The sequence below is a fragment of the Marmota monax genome, unplaced genomic scaffold (genome assembly GCF_021218885.2).
Source record: "Marmota monax isolate L192 unplaced genomic scaffold, Marmota_monax_Labrador192_F-V1.1 WCK01_AAM20220418_F8-fsc00001, whole genome shotgun sequence".
In the NCBI taxonomy this organism is placed as follows: Eukaryota; Metazoa; Chordata; class Mammalia; order Rodentia; family Sciuridae; genus Marmota; species Marmota monax.
Window position 1 is genome coordinate 50,941,072 of NW_026693777.1, and position 22,721 is coordinate 50,963,792.

At 34.7% G+C, this 22,721-nt stretch overlaps 1 protein-coding gene across 2 annotated transcripts in view; it reads left to right on the plus strand.

Annotated features, from left to right (window-relative positions):
- Positions 1–22,721, plus strand: part of Dtwd1 (DTW domain containing 1) — an 83,570-nt gene that overhangs the window by 20,617 nt on the left and 40,232 nt on the right. The window contains exon 5 of one of the 2 annotated variants that reach the window (XR_006855440.2): positions 19,243–19,366. Coding sequence is in view for 1 of the 2 variants with exons in the window: in XM_058584790.1 (XP_058440773.1) it covers positions 19,243–19,313 (71 nt within the window). In the remaining variant the exon portion in view is untranslated. Of the gene's footprint in view, positions 1–19,242; positions 20,953–22,721 lie in introns of those variants that run through there. The other variant, XM_058584790.1, reaches the window with a different exon arrangement.

Consider the following 22,721-nt stretch of genomic DNA (forward strand, 5'->3'; position numbering starts at 1 on the left):
GTGACATGGCACACATGATATTGAGAAAGTAGAGAGACAAACTCTCCAAATACAATATATATATATATATATATATATATATATATATATATATACACACACACACACACACACACACACACACACACACACACCCCATATCCATGCACCCAGTGAACTACTTCCTTCAGCCATACTTCACTTGCCTCCAGTCACCACTCAGTTAATCCCATCAGGGATTAATTCACTGATAAGGTTAAGGCTGTACCCCAATCATTTCTCCTCTGAATCTTGCTTTGTCTGACATCTAAACCATAACAGTGGATTATATGAGATTTGAACATTACTAGCTCCATAATCTTAGCAGGATAAACTAACTGGCTTACTTATTAGCAGTTATTTTACAAGAATGGAATTAAAAGAGATTTCTTCACATTTAAAACTTGGCCCTGGAAATAGAGGAATGTTTGAATTGATTTAAGCAGGGCCAAACTTGGATTTCTTTGAGCTAAATTTGGACTTCCCTGAGCCAAAAATCTATTGCCATTTAAAAACCAACTAAACATAACACTTGAAAGGGAGAAGGGAAAGAATAGAGAGAATATTCCTATCATTTATTTGCCCCCATCTCACAGCTGGCATAAGAAAGATGACCCACAGACTTCAAAAGAGGCTAATTCACAACTAAAGCCAAATAAAATCTCAAGTTCTTTCCAAAAAAAAAAAAAAAAAAAAAGATGATAATACCTGTTAGAACAAAGAATTGACTGTACTTGTTTTATTTTTTTCCTTTGGTGTGATAGACAGCAAAAAATTGCTGTACTTCTTTGTTCTTTCCCATTCATGGTGCTTTTTCAGGTTCCTTTGAAGTACCCTTTGACTCTGAATCTGGGCCATATTTGTTTCCAAAAATTTATTGTATTTTTACTTATTTATTGTATTTGTATTTCTGGTGTTGTCATATAAACATGCATGGCTGTTAGCCTACTGGAGGATAAGGTTCCCATAGAAGAGCCAGCTTGCCCCGTCACCCTAGCTAAATCCTATTGAGATTGGCTGATTGCCAACCAACCCCCAGCTATACAAATGATTCCCAGCCAAGATCAGCAGTGTCACCTAATTAACCCCTACCTGATTTTAGATATGTGAGCAAGTTATGCCTATTGTTATGCCACTGAGGTTTAGTTGTTGATTATACAGCATTATTGTAGATATATATATATATAAATATCTCATTATTGGATAGTGTAACAGTGGACATCTCAAGCACCTGAAAAGGTTTTCAGCCTCACTATATCTTGAGCCCTTGACCACTCATTTTGCCTTAGTTATAACCTTATGCAGTGACAGATTACCAGCAGGCTTATGTGATTGCTCTGCTTTAGGTCAATTAGCCATATGCCTAGAATCCTTGGCCCACTTCTGCACTCTGAAAAACATGCCAAAGTGCTTCTTCAGTGACTGTTGAATGGGCTAAGTGACAAACTGTTAGTGGATGCTGAAAAGACAGTATAGTAGGCACAATAATTACTACTTTCAAGTGTCCACATTCAAATCCCCAGAACCTTGAATATACTATTTTACATGGTAAAGGAACTTCTTGTTGATGTGATTTAGTTAAGGATTTTGAAATTGGAGAGATTATCCTGGATTACTTAGTTATGCCTAATATACACACCAGAATCCTTAAAAGTAGAAGAAAGATAACACAAGAGGAAGTCAGAGTGATGAAAAATGAGCTTTTAACTCACCATTGCTGGCTTTGCAAATGGACAAAGAACCATAAGCCAAGGAATGCACGCAGTCTCTAAGAAGCTAGATAAAACAGGGAAACAGATTCTCCCTAGAGCCTCCAGAAAAGAATTAGTTTAGCCAACATTTTGATTTTAGTCCAGTGAGATCTGTGTTGGACTTCTAACCTACAGAACTATATAATAATAAATTGTGTTGCTTACACATATTAAATTTGTGGTAATTTGTTACAGAAGCAAGAGGAAAAATAGTAATGAGCTATTAGCCAAGTTTTGAGGAATAATGAGCAAACACTAGGAGATGGAAAGCAGAGCAATTATTATATGTTGGAGTAATAATTTTTTCAGTGACAGAATGCTTGTCTTAACATAAAATATAGAAAATAAATCTTATGAGCTTATAGATCTCCTCAGGAAATTTCCAAGTGAATATCAAAGGTACCAATTAACTTATGATGATGTATAGGAAGATACAAATGAACTGAAGAAGAAATTGTTCAACTTGAAAGCAGAATTTAGAGGAAATATTTCCAACCCATTACTTGTGATTTTTTTTTTGGGGGGGGTGGAAAAATGATGACTGGGGGGTGTAGTCAAAATCCCAGAGGAGGAGCCAAGAAGCAAGAAGAGCAATGGAAAGGAAACTATTCCCAGGATTGGCAGAATATCCCCTGCCTTTAATGTAGAGGACACTGACAATAATTTTAGTTTTGGGCCTTCTGTTTCCTTGACCCCTTTTTCTGTTGTGTTCCTTTCCTAGAAAACCTTGGCTGAGAAAAGCCACTCCCAGCATCTGCACTTGAGGAACAATAATAGGGATTTTATTCATTTCTGGACCTGAGTTAGATAATAAGATACTGAACTTAAACTTATGCTGTAAGAGGGTAAGAATTTTAGGATACAGAATGAATATATTTTTGCATGTGAGTGGGCTGAGAACTATGGCCAGAAGGTAGACTTGTGATAGTCTTCAAATTTTATTCTCAAACACCCTCTGATACACATTCCTCTGATACGCATACCCTCTATTCCGGGGGTGAAGTTCATTTCCTTTTCCCTTCAATCTGGCATGGCCTCCTAAGTTAATTGGCTAACATGATGAAAGTAAGTTTTGATAGTTTTACTTTCACTCTCCAGAGTGACCATTATTAAAATCCAAGTTATCCTGCTAGAAAGAAGGCAGTGTGGAGAGTACAGAGACACCACATAGAAGGGAAAGCCACATAGGGAAGGACTGCGATACCTGGATATCAACACTCTTAGTCAATTTGGCTTACTGTAACAAAAATATTAGACTGTGAGGCTTAAATAACAGAAGTTCATTTCTCACATTTCTGTAGCTGGGGGTCTGGAAGTCCTAGATTGGGTTTCCAGCACGTTTAGGGGGTTGGTAAGAGCTCTCTTCCTAGTTTGCAGACGGCCATCTTCTTACTATATCCTCACATGGTGGGCAGTGTTTTAATCTCATTAAGGGCATCATGGGGCTCAATCATTATGACCTCTCAAAACCTGATTACTTTCCTAAAGCCTTACTTCCAAATACTGTAACAGTGAGCATTAGGATGTCAACATGTGAATTTGGGGAGGAAACAAATATTCAGTCTGTAGAAAACATCAGGTTACTAGGCAAAGTATGAGAGGTCTTGAACCCTCTAACTCAGCCAGCACCTGGATACAGCTCTATGGGGCACCTCTTTAAAGCTAAAGAATCACTAGTTAAGTCACAGAACTATGAGAAATTTAAAAATCATTTGATAGGTTTTGGGGTAGTTCATCTCATAGAAATTGATAACTTATATAGCAGTCTTTTTGTTTTGTGGAAGGTAGGTTAAGGGGGTGTGGGCAGAGACAAGACCTGTAGTAGGTGGGAGAGGAGGTAGATACCTATTTTTTAACTGTCTGGTAGTGTCTTCATCGGTACCATTTTCTTAAACAGCTTTTGAGCTTTTGTATTAAATTAGTCCAGTCTATTGGACAAAAAGCTACTTCTGTATACCTTGAAATAAGCCCCTTCACTTAGGCTGAGAATCAGGTACTGTAGAAAATGCCCATAGATTCTCTGTTCTACAGGGCCTAATGAAGCATTGCTTGAAATGATTGTAAAGTCTTTGCAAAGGTTGTGCAGCCTTTGATTTATCTTAACTCTGGGACTGTTAGTTCCTTAAACTTTTATCTTTGCCCTGAGACCATTTATGATGAGTGGAATATTTTGCTGGCTGGTAAAGTTGGGAATAGAAAACAGTAGGGAATACTTCAAAGACTTCTCTAAATGTGCTAAAAGTTTATAGAAAGATATGATGTCTACATATTTTACCTTTATATCTAAACCCATCATGAAAAGCTCTGGAAATTAATAAAACTAATAAAATAATATTAATTAAATTATTAATAAAATTAGAATAAAATCTAATTTGTGATTTGTGATTAAATGTATAAGAGACATTTATTTAATCAAATATAGTATAATTATAGCATGAATATTTACCAAATAACTTAATTTTTGAAGCAGAAAGAAACATAAGTAGAAGTCTGACTACCATTTAAAGTGAAGGTTAACTGTAAGTTCAAGAAATACTTCATGTTTGTGCTATATGAACATGTTGATTCCATCTGGTTCTCTGCTAAGAATTAAATAAAAATTCATATACTTATGAAATAATATTTATTTACTCTTGAGCACCAATAACTTAATGTTTTCAATCTTATTATTATCAAATCACTGTTTTTTTTAAACAAGTAGATATCTTTGGCAATGATGCATATAGAATCTAAACTATTGAATCAAATTTCGTAATTTTCAATGAGTGCCTTTTCTTCTTTAACTGATCATATGTCAGAATTTTATAATTACCCTGAATCTGATAAATTGTTTTGTCACCTTCAGGGCTTTAAAAGTCTAAATGTGATGGATTCTAAAACAAAAATAAAAATGATTTTAGATTTCTTCTATTCTCAGAGAAAATTCCCTAATCTTTTAAAAATCATTTATTATAGAAGATTTTCATAGTGATGTATATTTTCTTCTCTTTCATATTATTAAATGTTTGCTTTATATAACATTTTTCCCTTCAGTTTCTCAAGCAAATATCTTACAAATATTTTAGGAAACTCTAGAAAAAACCGTAACACTTTAATGCACAATTGGTTCTAATTTCATAACACTTTGTCCAAAGGAAAGAAAAGATGGAAGGGAGGAGGAAAGGAAGGAAGGACATTTCAGAACCAAGTGTCCTAATGTTTTATAATCTTAGAGGAACAAATTCCTTTTTTCTTCCCTAAGACACATTTCCCTGAACACATGTTGTTCAAATTTGAAAAATAGAAGTCTTTGTTACTTTTGGAAAATGTTCTGTAAAGTTAAAAATGTTTTCCAAATTTAAGTCTGGACATCTCAATTTATTTTAATAATGGAAGTTAAGAAGCTATTCCAAAAGTAAATTGATTTTACTTCTCAAATGAAATCAATGTACAGAGGTATTTAAAGCTGGACATGGAATCCTCAGAAATCCAGGCTGTCCTGCTAGAGAGAAGGACCAGGTGGCAAGACCCTGGAGTCACTACAAGGAAAGACATTTTGTATAGAAATAACTGAAGTATTCCAGTTGTTAGCACCAAGGCTTCAGACAAGCAAGAGAATCTTCTTGAACCCTCTAGATCTGCTTCATCAATAGGTAGATGCAATCACAAGAGTAACCCTCGTTAGCATCATCACTTGAAACAACTATTGAAAATAGCTACACTGGATACCATATAAACTCTGTTTTCAAGCAACCAGGTGGTTGGTTGAAATTTTTCATTATATAGTTAGTAATTCTGTTGTTATATGAAAGTAGCCTTACTTGACAGCATTTATTATATAGAAGAAATATACAAATTTGCCATTTGTCACCACCACCACAATATAGCTGACATCAGTTCTTCAAATTTAATGTACATATTAAAAATAATGGGTAGCATATTGCTTCTGGAAGTGGGTTTGCAAACTGCTACAAATTACCTTTTATAGCCATACATTAGTAATAATCATAAACATTTGATATTTTAAATTTTAGTTCCTTAAAAAGTATGGCATAATGTATATAACATTCTATGTATAAGGTTTTAATTATAGGTTGATGAATAACTGTAGTTATGATTTTCAGAGTCTTTTATGGGCAGATGAATGCAGATAAAAATCTGCCCTTTTTCTACCTTTATACATTAAGAAGACCTCTTTAAAAATGAAAGAGAGAAAGAAGAAAGAAAGAAATAGAGAAAAAAAGAAAAGAAAGATATAGACAGTTGCCAGCACAATACCTCTTTTTCCTCTCAGTCTGAACCTTCCCAGGGGTGAATGGCCTTGTAACCTTTCTAATCACTGATTAGTTTTATATACTTTCCAACTTCATCTAATATAGAATATAATTATTGTACATGTGGTGGTTTTCACTCAACATTGTGAAAGCAACAAAACTATGTTGTTATAAAAAAAATCTATTTCTAGGTCTTGATCCATGCCCTTGTCATTCTGAGTTTAAATACTAGCATGTTCTTTACACAAGCATCTTTTCTACCTTTTATCAAAAACTTGATTGTTCCAAAGAACATTTACCCTGCTTAATGCATCTATTATTTCACCATCCTCTACCAGGCTGTGCTTACCATTTATTACTAGTTTTTGTCTATTTGTTTGTTTTTGTAAATAAGATCCATATTTTTGTTTCCAGTAAAGTAAAAAATAAAGTTGGGCTGGGGATGTGGCTCAAGTGGTAGCGCGCTCGCCTGGCATGCGCGAGGCGCTGGGTTCGATCCTCAGCACCACATAAAAATAACATAAAGATGTTGTGTCACCGAAAACTAAAAAATAAATATTTATTTATCTCTTTCATTTTTAAAGAGGTCTTCTTAATGTATAAATATTTATTTTAAAGAGGTCTTCTTAATATAAAACTAAAAAATAAATATTAAAAAAATTCTCTCTCTCTCAAAAAAAAATGAAAGTAAATGTCCTCTTTGGGTTGATAAACATTGTTCACCTATCACTTATTAATTTTTTTTAAACTGGCATATAAAATTGTATATACTTATGGTGTACAACTATTAAAGTATGTATACATTGTAGAATACTAATTTGAGCTAATAAACGTATATATCACTTTAGATACTTATTTTTGTAGTAAGGACACTTAAAATCTACTCTTGTTATCAATTTTCCTTAATATAGTATATTGTTCCTAACTATAGTCATCATATTGTTCAATAAATTAAATTTATTTCTCCTATGTAACTGAAAATTTGTATTCTTTGGCTAACGTTTCCCCAACTCCCTAGTCCCTGGCCTCTAATAACCACCATTCTACTTTCTACTTTTATGATTCCAACTATTTTAGATTCTATATGTCAGTGATATCCTATGGTATTTGCCTTTCCATGACTGGCTTACTTCATTTAGTACAATGTCCTCCAGGTTCATCCATCTTGTCACAAATGACAGGATTTACTTTTTTAAGGCTGAATAATATTCCATTATATATGCATCCCAATTTTTTTTCATCTTAAGTGATGGAAACTCAGATTGATTTCATATTTTTGCTATTGTTACTGATTTCACTTCTTTTGGATATATACCCAATTGCTGTTGCTGAATCCCACAAATTCTGGCATGTTGTATTTTCGTTTCAGTCAGTTCAAAATAATTTCCAATTTCCTTGAAAACTTCCTCTTTGACCCATGGGTTACTTAGAAGTGTTCCATTTAATTTCTACATATTTGGTGATTTTTCTGGAGAGTTTTGTTATTGATTCCTAATTTAATTCTTCTTTGAGAGAATATACTTTGTGTGATTTCAGTTATTTTTAATTTACATTATGTTCCAAGCTATGATCTATCTTCATGAATTGACATGGGCACTAGAACAAATGCACATCATGTTATTATTTGGAATTTCCTTTAAGTGTCAATTAGGTCATGTTGATTGATTGTGTTGTTCAAGTGTTCCATCATCAATGGGGGAAATAGGTTGTAGTGAGCTTACTCTGTCTTGGCTGGCAATGGAAGTTTGAGTTGTAGTTGAACCCATTTTTCTGACTGCAAAATTGATATTCTTTCCATTATGCCATGATGAAGCATTAAAAAATTCTAAAAGCTCTGAAAACATTTTTTTTTGCAACATAATACTTAATCCTGAGTTTATGAAGTGAGTTTTATTTTTTGCTTAAAGAGTAAAAAAGTCAAAACTTACTCAGGAAATGGACAACTTCTTTGTAAATAGGTTTTAAATATATTTCCTAGTGTATGCAGTTTTCAAAGGCATTACCTTCCAACCATCACTTTTACAGAATATTTCTGAAGTCAACTGACTACTTCATAGAGGGAAGGACTAAGGTGGAATGTGCCATGACCTGCATGGCCGAACCCTAGACACCGTTGAGGGGCGATGGGGTATTAAGAAAAACACAAAAATATTTAGAGAGAAAGCTGGAATCAAATGGGCATTGGTGTCTGATGGAGAAGCAGTGACTCAGGGCTGCCACAGCATGTTTATTATATAGGGTTTCATAATCAGGAAGTTAAAAACTGTAGAGGCCTTGTTCTTTGTGCACTAGAAAGTTACAGGATTAGCAACATTCTGTAGGTATTCTATTGTTGCAGTGCTAGGAGCGTCCTCTGGCACGTAGGAAGCCCATTATCCAAGGTTTCTACTAAGAAGGCAGTTTTGGTGGTTGCAGCACTGAAAAAACATTGTGGTTGTCTTGTCATGCTCAGAATTCTCTTTCCTGGGAGCTGGTGTCTGAGCTCAAGGTCAAGACTAATATAATTCTGTGCTTTTGTACAGAGTCTCTTCGGGCAGGGTGTCATCATGTGCCCCTGAGTTCAATCCCTAGTACCTCCCCCAAAAAACAGAAAGAGCAAAAACAAGTGGGTGAGGTTGGAGGTATTAGCTTCTTTGTGAGTGGGCTCATGTGGAAGGGGGGCCAATTTCACACAGGATGAGGTATCTGAACAAAAGGGGATAAGTCTGTGCTAATTTTCAAATCAGCCCATAATAGTCTATGCACTCCTGTGGCAGGGACAATGTCTTGTCATTTTTTCACCTGTATCCAACACTACCTAGTACAATCTAGGCTCTTAGAAAATGTTGATTGATCTAAATTGAACAGCTAAGAGAAGAAGAAGTTGCTGTGGAGTCTTTCACTTCATAAACTCTTATGTCAAATACCCTGTTGTATTGTAGCTATTATGATATATGATTTATCTTGTGTACGGAGAATTATTTTTAGGCAGATAGCTGGGTCCAAGCAATCACACTCTTTTTCCATTTAGATAAGGGTATCCCAAGGGAAAATGTAATGAAGAGAAGACTTTTACATGAATTTTTTATATCATGAGAAAAGAGGATTTGCAAACCTTTTCACAAGCTAGTTAGAAAAATCAAGCCCATATGCAATGCGATACTTTGGAAAATAATGCCCAAAGGAACAACATTTCCAGAAAATACTAAATCCAAGTGTGGCTAAATTCCATCTTCATTTTGGAAACAGCCACAGCTGTGGTGGCCCAGCAGAAAATGGAATGCAGTTAAGGATTCAATATGGGTGAAAGTCAAGGAAACCAAGTTTCCTGCCCTGAGGCAGTTGGTTCATAGACCCTGGTCCCTCCCCTTGTCACTTTCCCTTTTCCCAAACTCTCATCATCACCTCAGAAATACATTGGTGATTTGGGCAAGATCTGGCATTTGGATTCTGTTTGTACTCTTAGAAATACTGTCATAAATGACCTTAAAAAATCAAAGATGTTAACATTATATTGAAAATCTCCAACTTTCACCAAATATGGACAAGTACCAAGTTAAGCCACAAAGAAATGCTTTTCATTTTTGAAAAATAAAAATTTCTATAAATGGTATTTTGCAATATATCAGAGACAAAAGAAACACAAATGTTCCAACTTAATTAAACTTTCCTTTTCCAAAAATGTTAGAAGATCATATGCCTGCTGAAAATGACACAATGGTCTTAACTGACAATATTTTATAGAAAAGATAATTTCCAGTCTGATCTTTTGTGTCTGCTCTTGTACTCGACCTCTTTCTCTATCTTTTATTAAATCACCAAAAACCATATTTGCTTCTTAATCTGTAAGTTTGAGAGGTAGTGGCAATTGTATGAAAGCAGCATAATCTCTCCTGTTAAAGAGCTACCAGGTGTGTTAGTCTCTTTTTTGTTACTGTGACCAAAATAACTGACAAGAACAACTTAGAGGAGCAATAGCTTATTTGGGCTTTTGATTACAGAGGTCTCAGTCCATTGTTAGCCAACTCTAGTACTCTGGGCTGAGGTGAGGCAGCACATTATAACAGAACGGGTGGTAGAGGAAAGCTCCTCAGCTCATGATAGCCAGGAAGCAGAGAGAGAGAGAAAGTAAACAGGGGCAAAAATAGGGGCACACACCTAGTGATGTACTTCCTTCAGCCACATGCTTCCTTCCTATAGTTATCATCTAGTACAGTAACCCTTTCAAATTATTAATCTATCAAATGGATTAATCCACTGATTAGGTTGTAGCTTTCATAATCTACTCATTTTGCTTCTGAACAGTCCTGCATTTTCTCACACATGAACTTTCAGGGGACACCTCATATCCGAAACATAACACCAAGAAAATTAATATAAGTAGTGTAAGTCGGATAGGTGATACCTTTGGGAAGAAGGGAAGGAAGAAGGCAGCTAGGCACAAAAAGAGATTTCTAGGATACTGCACATGTTCTATTTCTTGATCTCAGTACATGGATATGTTCAATTTATGACAAATAATTGAGCTATATCCTTATGATTTATCTGCTTTTTTCTATGTATATTTTAACTCAATGAAAATAAATAATAACTATAATGATTATAAAAATCAAGGTATCAAAGGTATGTTGGTTCAAAACACTGCTTTATATCTTCAAGTCACACAAAGAATATAAAAACCAGTAACTCTCTGTCTATACTACAAAATCAATGATTATACCCAGTAGAAGCATTGTGGAATATGCCTTTTAATAAGAGCTCACTAATTTACTTTGGAAATAGGAGACCCAGAAGCCAACTGAAGAGGCCTGTTTTTCAGTGAGTAGTAAGGCAGGGAAGGTTCTGTTCAACTCTTATTGCCACATTGCCCAACCATTTTAATCATCATGCTTTTACAGAACAACTATTTGGGAAAGACAGAAGATATGATTAACCTACCTAAAAAACAGAGACCGAGTCTGTTCAAAGTTAGTGGTGATGCCAAGGCCTGGATCCAGGTCTAGTGGTTTCCAATATAGAATTTCCACTTCAAACAAATCAATGTGATGCATCTGAGTCAAAAATCATTGTGTCCAATTCCTTTTTGACAATAAACCTTGACCAAACCCTTCTTGGTAAAGCTCTTCCTGACTAATCCTGCCTATCCTTCTAACCCAGGAAATAAAACCCATACCTTTCTTGTAGTCTCTTGCATTCAAGAAAGCATGACATTTCTCCTGTTTCCTCCAGTTGTAGATAAAATTGGGAGGTCCGTGAGAGGAATTCTGATGAAAGAGGATGAGGAAGTTTTCTGGGATACTGCCACTGTGAATTTTTTGATATCTGTGTTAGAACTCAGCAGTGGCTTCCCAAGGAGCGGTAATGGTGGAGGATGTGGGAATAATCTGCTTTGGGTACAGGCAAGTAGAGAGTACATTATTTTTTGTAGATAATTTTAAAATAATAATAAAACCACCAAAAGTTGGTGAAACATTCACCAGATCAGAGAGCAACAAGGAAGAATACAACTGATACTTCCCCTGAGCACCACCTCTTTGCAGTACTTTTTAAAAAAAATTTTAGTATTTATTTTTTAGTTGTAGTTGAACACAATACCTTTATTTTACTTATTTATTTTTATGTGGTGCTGGGGATTGAACTCAGGGCCTGGCATGCGCTAGGTGAGCATTCTACCGCTGAGCTACAACCCTAGCCCCTATACTTTGACTTAAAATGTTAGCACTTGTAGTTGTCAAATATGTCATATTGACAATGCACTGAGGGACATGGCCTGTCCATATCTACAACCAGTGGGTTAAGGCAGTTGTCTGTGGAAGATGATGTAGCTATAGATGCTCTGACTGGTTTTACATCTGTAACTTCCTCATTAACTTTTCTGTAGCATCTCATCACAGAACTAGAACCCAGGGTCCTTGAGCATTTGATTGAGAACACAAAGCTTTTAGGTGCAGGGTTGGGTTCAGAGGAATTTGTGGAGGTTGTACTCTTCTTAACTCATCTCCCAAGTCCACTACTGCCTGCCCCCCAAGTCAGTTGAATAACTTTGCCTTTTCTCCTCACACAAGTCATCTTTTATTATTATTTTTTAATCTAACCAGGTTAAGACAGCTCTCTCTCCCCTCCTACTTTCTACCATTTCATTGAAAAAGATTTAGTTAGTAAGGTCCTAGAACAAAGGAATAAAAAGAGTAGTTTATCACTATGGCTAGTCAGTGGCCAAGAAAGGAGAAAAGAGTGTTGGCAAACCAGGCTTAGCAATTGTATCTCCTCCCAGTAAGACTCTGGGTATCTGTACTGAGGTTTTGCTATTCAAATTTGTACCCCATGCTAAACTTATTATTAGTAACTGACTCCCCAAGTGTTGCCTAAAATTTTGGAAAATAGGAGATGGACTGAGTTGAATTTAGCAAAAGATAACTCAAAGTAAAAATGATAACATTAAGGTAGAATTTTAAAAGACTATTAAATATGACAAATATGAAATAAAAAATGCTTATGCATTAAATATACAAGTATGTATTACAAATAGAATATGTATTACAAGAGACATTAAAAACACAAAGAGAAATTTATAGAAATTCAAACATCAGATGCTTAGAGTAGCCTTTAACATATGTTTTAGAAATTGATGAACCAAAAAACGCAGGATTATTAAGGATATGAATTTTAAAATGCAGTGGTAGGTATATACATACAACAGCGAAATAGACTGTTCAAATTTTCTTGACACTTTAAAAATGTGATTGGTTAGGTCATGAGATAAATCATAATAAATTATTCAAAGAAGAAATCTCAAGAAACCACATTCTTTGACCAACATGTAATGAAATGGGAAATTACTATAAAAAGATAGTTCAGAATATTTATTATCTTAGAAATTTAAATTAAAAACAACAAATTTTAAAGTACCTCTATTCTTCCCTAGCTACCTCTTCTTCCACCCCCCACATTGTGACTTAGCATCCACATATCAGAGAAAACATTTGGACTTTGGTTTTTGGGGATTAGCTTGTTTCACTTAGCATGATATTCTTCATCTGCATCCATTTACTGGCAAATGCCATGATTTCATTCTTCTTTAAGGCTAAGTAATAGTCCATTGTGTATATATACCACATTTTCTTTACCCATTCATCTGTTGAAGGATACCTAGGTTGGTTTCATACTTTAGCTGTTGTGAGTTGAGCTGCTATAAACATTGATGTGAAGGAAGGGGAGGAGTATGGGGTTAGGAAAGATAGTAGAATGAATTGGACATTATTACCCTATGTACATATTGATTATACAACCATTGTAATTCTACATCATGTACAACCATAAAAATGAGAAGGTATACTCTATGTATAATATGTAAAAATGCATCCCAGTGTTATGTTTGACCAATTAGAACAAATAAAAATTAAATAAAAACAAAAACGATAAATTTCCTTGAGATAAAGAGCAAACCAAATTGTTTATAAGTCTATTTATAAACAATATATAATTAATACTTAAAAACATATATTATGCTGTACATATATTTATTTTAAAACAGAGTAGGTTAGAAGTAAATAAGAATTCAAATGAAAAATTTAAAAAGAAATAACAAAATAAACCAAAAGAAGAGAGAAGGAAGGAATTATAAAGATAATAGTAGAAATTAATGAAATATAAAAAAGTGTTGAAAGTTGATTAATAAATTAGAAATAGTTCCATGAAAAGAGCAATGGACCACAGACAGGCATGACCAAGAAAAAGTGAGCATAGTATACAGGTTCATTTATTGAGTGCCACATAGTCCACATATCCAAGCATTGAGTGCTTGGATAATTTGTTAAATATTTTGCTTGTCTAGCTAGCATCTTTTACTTTTGGAATAGGTATTCCTCTCATTGGTAAGGGGTTAAATCACATAGCCCTGCCTCTCTCACATCACGGGTAAGTAGCTACCCAGATTGGCCAGTTCTCCTGGATGCAGTGATTGATCTTGAGTTGGGTATGTGACATACACAAGCTCTGGACACTTTCCTTTCTAGATGCCATCACTGGTTTTCACCACTGAGAGAATATATATTGAAAGAAATAAAGAACACCAGAAGAGCTTTGTCTGTCGGCCTAAGAAGTAGCACCAAATAGCACCAAATCCCACTTTAACCCTAAGAGATGAGGAGAGATCCAGAGTTATGAAAAATAATGCCTTAGTCATTATGCATTCTTTCATTAAACAAAAATTACTATATGTCAAGCACTATTCTAGGTACTTAGAATATATTTATGAATAAAATATACTAAAATCCTTGCCCTTATGGAGCTTGTATTTTAGTAGGTGGAGAGAGAACACTGAACATAGTAAGTAAAAAGTGTGTATATTAGAAGGGAATAAATGCTATGGGGGATAAGATCAGGCTATAGGGTTTTAGGAATGAGTATGTGTGTTTTAGGAAGTACAGTTTGCATTATCAAATGAGGAGTCCAGGATGGGCATTGGGAAGATGGCATTTGAAGTAAGACATAAGGAGGTGAAGGAGTTTCCCAGATATATAATGGGGGAGACTCTAAGGCTAAAAGAAATGATTTGCAAAACTCTAAAATGGAATCAACTTTATTGTTTGTCCAAATAGTCTTCCTTTTTTAAGACATTTCATTGCCAATTTAAATGAATATATGCATATGTGTACCTGTAATCATTGCAAATATGACTTTCCATTGTAGTCATGATGCCATGCCTGTCATAGAGTGGAGGGAGCTGAAGATGTTGAAAGTCATTGTGAGGAAGCTGCCTTATATTCAGGTGTATGAACAGCTATTAGGATGCTCTCAACAGAGAAATTGCAGGGCCTGATAAGTTTTAAAAGAATTACTCTGTTGAGAATACACTGTAGTTCACAAAAGTAGAAGCAGGGAAGGAAGCTATTGCAAAAATCTGGGTGAGAGATGACACTGTCTTGGAACTGGGTGTTAAAAGTTAGGTGACTGGTAGAAGAGGCTGGAGTTAATATGTATTTTACAGGTTGAGCTGACAGAATTTTCTGACAAATTGAATTTGGAATGTAAGAAAATGAGAGCAATCAGGATGATGTCAAGGTTTTTGGCTTAAGATACTGGCACCTCAGTGATGCTGAAGTCTTTTCCTAAATTACATAATTTTTTTTTTTACAAGCCTGAAGCTGATTACCTTAACTGTGTTTAGCCAAAAATCAAAACAGAGTACAAACCATTGAAATGAAATGCTTGTAAGATAATACAAAATTTAAACAACACAAATATAAATACAAACATAGAAACATTTCTGTGTCATTTTTCTCCTTGTAACTTGTTATCTATCCATGCATCCATTAACTACCAGTATCACCATAATACTGCATTATGTTTTAAAGCAATATACTATTTATAAAGCTTTTTAGACCATTATCATAATTGAGCCTCAATCTCAATAATTATGTTGCTATATTATGTGTATTATGTTGATGAATAAATTCCAAGAAGGCTCCATGCTCTTCCTCTGTAAAGCATGACATTCTATTTATACATACATAATTACATATACATAATTTAGGTAAGCTGACTGTTAATTGAGTAAAACCTATAGACCATATCAGACTTTTGAAGATATACAATGCCAATTAATTAAGTTTTAAACAAAATTTTTAATAGTTACTCTTCTAGGATGTTTACTGTATATTTGAACCACAATTTGTTAACTTCTACCAGATTTTAAAGACATTTGCTCCCTGAAATGAGTTTTCTCTTACCCAAGAGTATAATGGCAGGAAACTAATTAAAAAAAAAAAAACTATGGGTAAATTGCAGAACGATCAAAATAGGAAAGGGAGTAAGTGGTGGGGAGAGGGAAGGGGAAGGACAGGTACTGGGAACTGAATTAGAGCAAGATATATTTTTGCTTTTATAATTATGTCAAAATGGATTATACTGTCATGTATAACTAAAAAGAACCAATAAAAAACAATATAATGGAATGGATGCTGCTGGTATACTTCTAGATGCTGTTCATCAACCATGGTGGCCATCCACTGTAGGCTAATAACTCAACTCCACTGCTACTTCTTTTTCTAGAGAATTGCTCTCCAAAAAGAGCCATCTCATCCAGGAACTCATTCTTGTGTCACTTACTATATGAACTAGGTAGTTCCCCTTTACTACCTAGCTTCTCTCACTCCCCTCTTGTAAGAAATTACTCCATCAGGAATCTATGTTTCAGGTGCTGCTTCAAGGGAACTTAAGATATGGTATTGTCTCTTTGAATTCATACATGTCCCCAAACATACTCACTACAATTTAGTAGAGAATTTGAGGCATTTAGCATGCTGGAATATGTATTGAAGAAATGTCAAAAAAGAACATTTAGAAGTAAACTCACTTTTGGGGGGGGACAGTAGAGAGGACTTAATGTTCTTACTCTCCACTATGATACTGCTATAAGATGTCCTCAGACAACCCTGTACTTACTAGAAGAAAATAGGCCCAACTCTCCATCATGTCAGCTTAGGAACAGAATGTCTCAATAAGACTTCTAAAATGCAAGAAGTAAAATCAAGAACCAATAAATGGGATAGTACCAAAATAAAAAGCTTCTTCACAGCAAAGACAACAATCAAGAATGCGAAGAGAGAGCCTACAGAATTGGGGGAAATCTTTGTCACCTGTACCTCAGATAGAGCATTAATCTCCAGTATATAAAAAGAACTCAAAAACTTAACACCAAAAAAGAGAAATAAACCAATCAATTAATAGGCAGAAGAACTGAACAGGCACTTCACAGAAGAAATATGAATGGTCAACAAATATATGAAAAAGTGTTCAACATCTCTAGAAGTTATAGAAATGCAAAATTAAACTACATTGAGACTTCATCTCACTCCAATCAGAATTACAATTATCAAGAATACAACTAACAATAAATGTTGGCAGGGATGTTGGGGAAATGTTCACTCATACATTGCTGGTGGGAATGCAAATTGGTGCAACCACTTTGGAAAGCAGTATGAACATTCCTCAGACAACTTGGAATGGAACCAAAATTTGAACCAGTTATCCCACTCCTCAGTAAAAACCCAAAGAACTTAAAATCAGCATACTATAGTGACACAACCACATCAATGTTTATAGCAACTCAATTTACAATAGCTAAGCCATGGAGCTAACTTATGTGCCCTTCAACAGATGAATGGATTCAGAAAAAGTGGTATATATACACAATGGAATATTATTCAGCCATAAAGAAGAATGAAATTATGGCATTTGCTGGTAAATGGGTAGAACTGGATATTATCATACTAAGTGAAATAAGCCAATCCCCCCAAAAACAAACACTGAATGTTTTTCTGGTATGTGGGTGCTGACACACAATAAGAGGGAAAGAGGGAAGGATAGAAGTTCATTGGATTAGACAAAGGGGAGTGAAGGGAAGGGGGAATGTGAATAGGAAAGACAGTAGGAAAACTGGAAGGACCTTCCTATGTTCATATATGAATATACAACCTATGAAACTCTACATTATGTACAACCACAAGAATGAGAGCCTAATTGGAAAAGGTACATTCCATGTATGTATAATATGTCAAAATACACTCTATTATCATGTATATCTAAAAAGAATAACAAAAATCCCTGCCCTATAAATTGACCAAATTACTTTATGTGCATGTATAAATATGTAACAATGAATCCCACTACTATGTATTTATATTTATAATGTACCAATAAAATTAATTAATTTAAAAATTAGAAATCACACCCTAGAGAAAGGGCATTTATAGATTGGGATGCATCTAAACATCTTGAAGAACAATAACTCTTGATTATACTGTTCAGTCTGCAGAGAATTCCCATTTATCAGAACTGAATTTGATTCCATTCCAACTTCTAATGTTTGTTCTTTTGTTTTTCTTTTTTTCACTTTCCTTTTAAACAACAAATTAAACCTTTTAATTCCTTAAAAAAAAAAAAAGTGGATCGAGGACCTAGGAATTAAACCAGAGACACTGTGCCTAGTAGAAGAGAAAGTAGGCCAAAATCTCCATCATGTTGGATTAGCTTCCGACTTTCTTAATAAGACTCCTATAGGGCAAGAATTAAAATCAAGAATCAATAAATGGGATGGATTCAAACTAAAAAGCTTCTCAGGAAAAGAAACAACCAGGGAGGTGAATAGAGAGCCAACAGAACAGGAGCAAATTTTTACTATACACACATCAGATAGAGCACTAATCTCTAGGATATATAAAGAACTCAAAAATATTAACACACACACACAAAAAAAAAAAACCCCAAAGAACCCAATCAATAAATGGACCAAGGAACTGAACAGACACTTCTCAGAAGAAGATATACAATCAATCAACAAATACATGAAAAAATGTTCAACACCTCTAGTAATTAGAGAAATGCAAATCAAAACTACTCTACAATTTCATTTCACTCCAGTCAGAATGGCAGCTATTAAGAATACAAACAAAAATAAGTGTTGGTAAGGATGTGGGGAAAAAGGCACACTCATACATTGCTGGTGGGACTACAAATTGGTGCAGCCAATGTAGAAAGCAGTATGGAGAATCCTTAGAAAACTGGGAATTAAACCACCATTTGACCCAGCTATCCCACTCCAAAGCACCTAAAAACAGCATACTACAGGGACACAGTTATATCATTATTTATAGCAGCACAATTCACAATAGCTAAACTGTGGAAGCAAACTAGATGTCCTTCAGTAGATGAATGGATAGAGAAACTTTGGTATATATACACAATGAAATATTACTCAGCATTAAAAGAGAATAAAATCATGGCATTTGCAGGTAAATGGATGGCATTGGAGAATATAATGTAAAGTGAAGTTAGCCAATCCCAAAAAACCAAATGCCAAATGTTTTCTCTGATATAAGGAGGCTGATTCATAATGTGGTTGGCAGGGCATGGGAGGATTAGATGAACTCTAGATAAGGCAAAGAGAGGTAGGGGAAGGAGGGGGCATGTGGTTAGGAAAGACGGTGGAATGAGATGGACATCATTACCCTAAGTACATGTATGAAGACATGAATGGTGTAACTCTATTTTGTGTAAAACCAGAGATATGAAAAATTGTGCTCTATATGTGTAATGGAATGCATTCTGTTGTCATATATAACAAATTAAAGAAAAAAAAAGAAGTGCAGGCTAGAATCATACAGAATGGAACAACAGTATATCTAACACTCAGTTTTGTAAAAATTCCAGGCTGTAATCACATCTTATTTGTTTTTCAGGAGGACATAGCAGTCTAAGAAAATTATGTCTACAAAAATATTCCAGAATCAATGCATCAGCAGTCTTTTAAAGTATACATAATTACTTTTAATGCCTCATTGAGTCTGTGGAAATAAAAATCAGGTGAGTGGAAGAGTTACTGTGGACACTGAAAATCACTGAAGTATAGATAATGTGGATAAAACAAATTTCCTTGGGATTTCAGTGACTGCTCAGTGTTATAGCCAATAACATGAAAAATCAGTGAATTCTTAAGGAATGGCTTCTGAAAAAATAAAGGGATTTTACTTGAACTTCTTTAGACTAAGAAGATCCAGGAAAGGCTTAGTATAGGAAGGAAAACCTATAGAAAAGCTTGAATTTGGATTTTACTTTATACTCCAATTAATCAGACCAAACATGTTCCAGAAGAGCATTTCATGTCTGGGTCCCTATTGCACTCCCCCAGAATAATTTAACAGGATTTAATTCTGGCAATCAGTCTTCAGTGATGTTGAAAGTTGGTTCCACTTATTCTTTATGTTTCAAAAGAGTATACCCAATTTACCATTTAGCTTTAGATCCTTGCTCACATGCTGTTGTTTTGATTTCCAAAACTTAAGCATCTGGTCTTTTAGAGAGATCAGCTGCTTTGACTGTTAAAGGCCTCCAGCCAGCTCTTGTGCATAGTGAACTTCTCTGATGGATCCAGAACAAGATCAGTCTTTCTGAAAAGCTTCACAGTATTGTTATTCTCTTTTACAACCCCACTCTACTTCATTCCCAGACAGGTCTACTAACTCATTGGATCTGATTATCAATGCTCTTTCAGAGAAGACAAAGTTAAAACCTCATAGAGGAGTTTAGAATATCCACCAGTAGACAATCAAGGACAGCTGAAAAGTCCCAGAACTGTCACAGACCACTTGACAGTCTTTTCTGTCCCTGCTCCTCCCTCTCCTCTCCTTTTTCTACTTCTCCTTCTCCTGCTACTTCTACTACTTCTCCTCCTTCCCTTCTCTGTTTTTCTCTCTCTTCTCTCTCTCTCTCTCTCACCTTCTTTCTATACTATACATAGAAATGAAGGTCCCAAGAAATGGTTAAAATAATGATAAGCATAAAAGGAATTTTTCTTAGTTTTTAAAAAATATAGGCATAGGCCTTGTTTAACTTAAAAGTCTTTAAAATGAAATAAAGTGTAAATACAAAGACCATGTTTATATGAGATCTTTCTCTTTCCTGCAAAATATTAGATGTATTTGAAGGACATAATACTGAGTGAAAAGAACAAACTTCAAAAGGTCACATACCAGTTTACAAAATACTCTCAAAATTACAAAATTATAAAGATGAAAAACTAATGGGTTGTCAAGAACTAGAGACAGTGGGGCATACAGAGGTATGTTTCCAAAGGGAGGTGATCAGTTTCTAAACAGTAGCATAAGAGAGAACTGTGGCAATGAAATAGTTCTACACTATGATTTTAAAGGTGGTTACTATTATCTACATGTGTGATAAAATGGCATAGAACTATACAAACACTGTACTAATGTCCTTTTCTGATTTCAATATTGTACTAAAAATATTGAATTATGTTATGTAAAATACCCATTATGGAAAATTGAGTGAAGGCTTAGAGAACATCTATATTTTAGTTTTTCAACTTTCTTTGAGTCTATAATTATTTTAAAATGAAAAGTTAAGTAAAAAGAAATAAATATGCTTCATAACCCTGTTTCTATTTTTTTTTTAATTGAACTTGAAGCTAAAAACCTTCCCACAAATAAAATAACAGACCCAGATAGCTTCACTGGTGTTATTACCAAATATTTAAGAAAGAAGTCAAACCAATTCTATACAAACTGTTCTAGAAAATGGAGAAGAAGCTTTATTTATCCTGTGATTCAAATGATTACTGATAAAGCCACAAATAGTGTTTGTGGGGAGGGGGGTTTCATTTTCAGCTATTTAATCACGTACTTCTTCAGCAAATGTTCATTAAACAAGGAACTTCTCACTAAAGAAAATTTACAATGTAAAAAGTCAAGAACACATTGTGGGAATGAATTACTCATAGAAAATAAAGGAAAAGAGATGTTTAGAAAATATGAAAAAACACAAATGTGAGAGGAAACACCTGCTTTCCTATAAACATTTGATTTAATAGAGTTCCCAGAAACATTTTGATGAAATAGCTGTTAACAAGATACTCAGATTCAATTAACATGACATTACAATTTCAAAGGTCAGGGAAAAAAACTGCCTTTCTTCTCTACTTCTGAGCTTTCTCCTTGACCAGAATTCCTTGGATGAAGCCAACGGATTGAGTTATTTCATTTTAGGCTTAAAGAAAGGTCACAAATAGCTTTCGACAGACTACAAATAGTTTAACATATGATTTCAGAAGCTGGGAAAATTCCATAGATACAGGAACATTTTGAGAATTGATGAAAAGATTTCACAACAGTGTGTGCCAAAATTAACATTACTAAAGCAGGTTCTGCTTTAATTATCCATGTGCAAACCATAGCATAATCCTCCACATCAGTTGTTAATTTTGCGCTAGACAACTTTGAGAATTATTTGTTATGTAAGTTGGTGTTATTGATTAATAGTGTAATATCTTATTGGCTTTAAGATAAAACCTCCACTTTCATGCCCTCCCCCAAGTCAATGGTATACTTTGAAGAATTAGAAAGCCACTGCCCTGTTCAACATTATTTTCATTAGACTCAACTGAACCAATCTTATTCTATGCTCCTTATTTTTGATGGAGACCATTTTCACTGCTATGGAGAGTAGGCCATTCCTTCTTAAACATGGAGGGATCCTCAGAAATGACGGGGACCCAGTTTTTCTAAAATGTTCCTGATGTTGGGAAAAATTCTAGAATTCCAAGGTTGTACTTTTATCAGGCTGGTTAAGGGGTTAGAAAAGGAGAACAATTTAAGTTTTGTTTTAATATTGAGATGTGAATCCTCAAAAGAATATGGTATTTTTAAATTTTTTAATCTTTTCTAATGGACTTAAAAGATTGATGGAGCCACTAGAAATCTTAAGTTCTACTTTCCATCTTTAGTTATTAACTAAACCTAGTTGAGGTCACTGAATTATAGCAATAAATAGTAAATACATTCATTTCAGGATCATTATTAATAAGACAATACCCTGTACAACTATGCCTATCCTCTTTCTCACCTCTGCTCGTGTTTAATCTTATGGTTTAGGGAATCACAAGCTTCCTATCAAAGTTAAACAAAGAAGAAATTCTCTATATTCTTTTTAAGAATTGTCTCATACATTTTATAAATGTGTAACTTTGGTGAAGATTACATTTTTCTGTGGGTAGTCAGTCCACTGGTGTGGTCAACTGGTCACTCGACTACCTCAGCCGTGTGGGGTAGAGACTCGGAGTCAACACACAGAAACTGGGAGCTGGTGAGAGCGCTGGCAGGTGACAACCCCAGTAGAACTCCAGACAAGCTTGTTTAATGCGGAA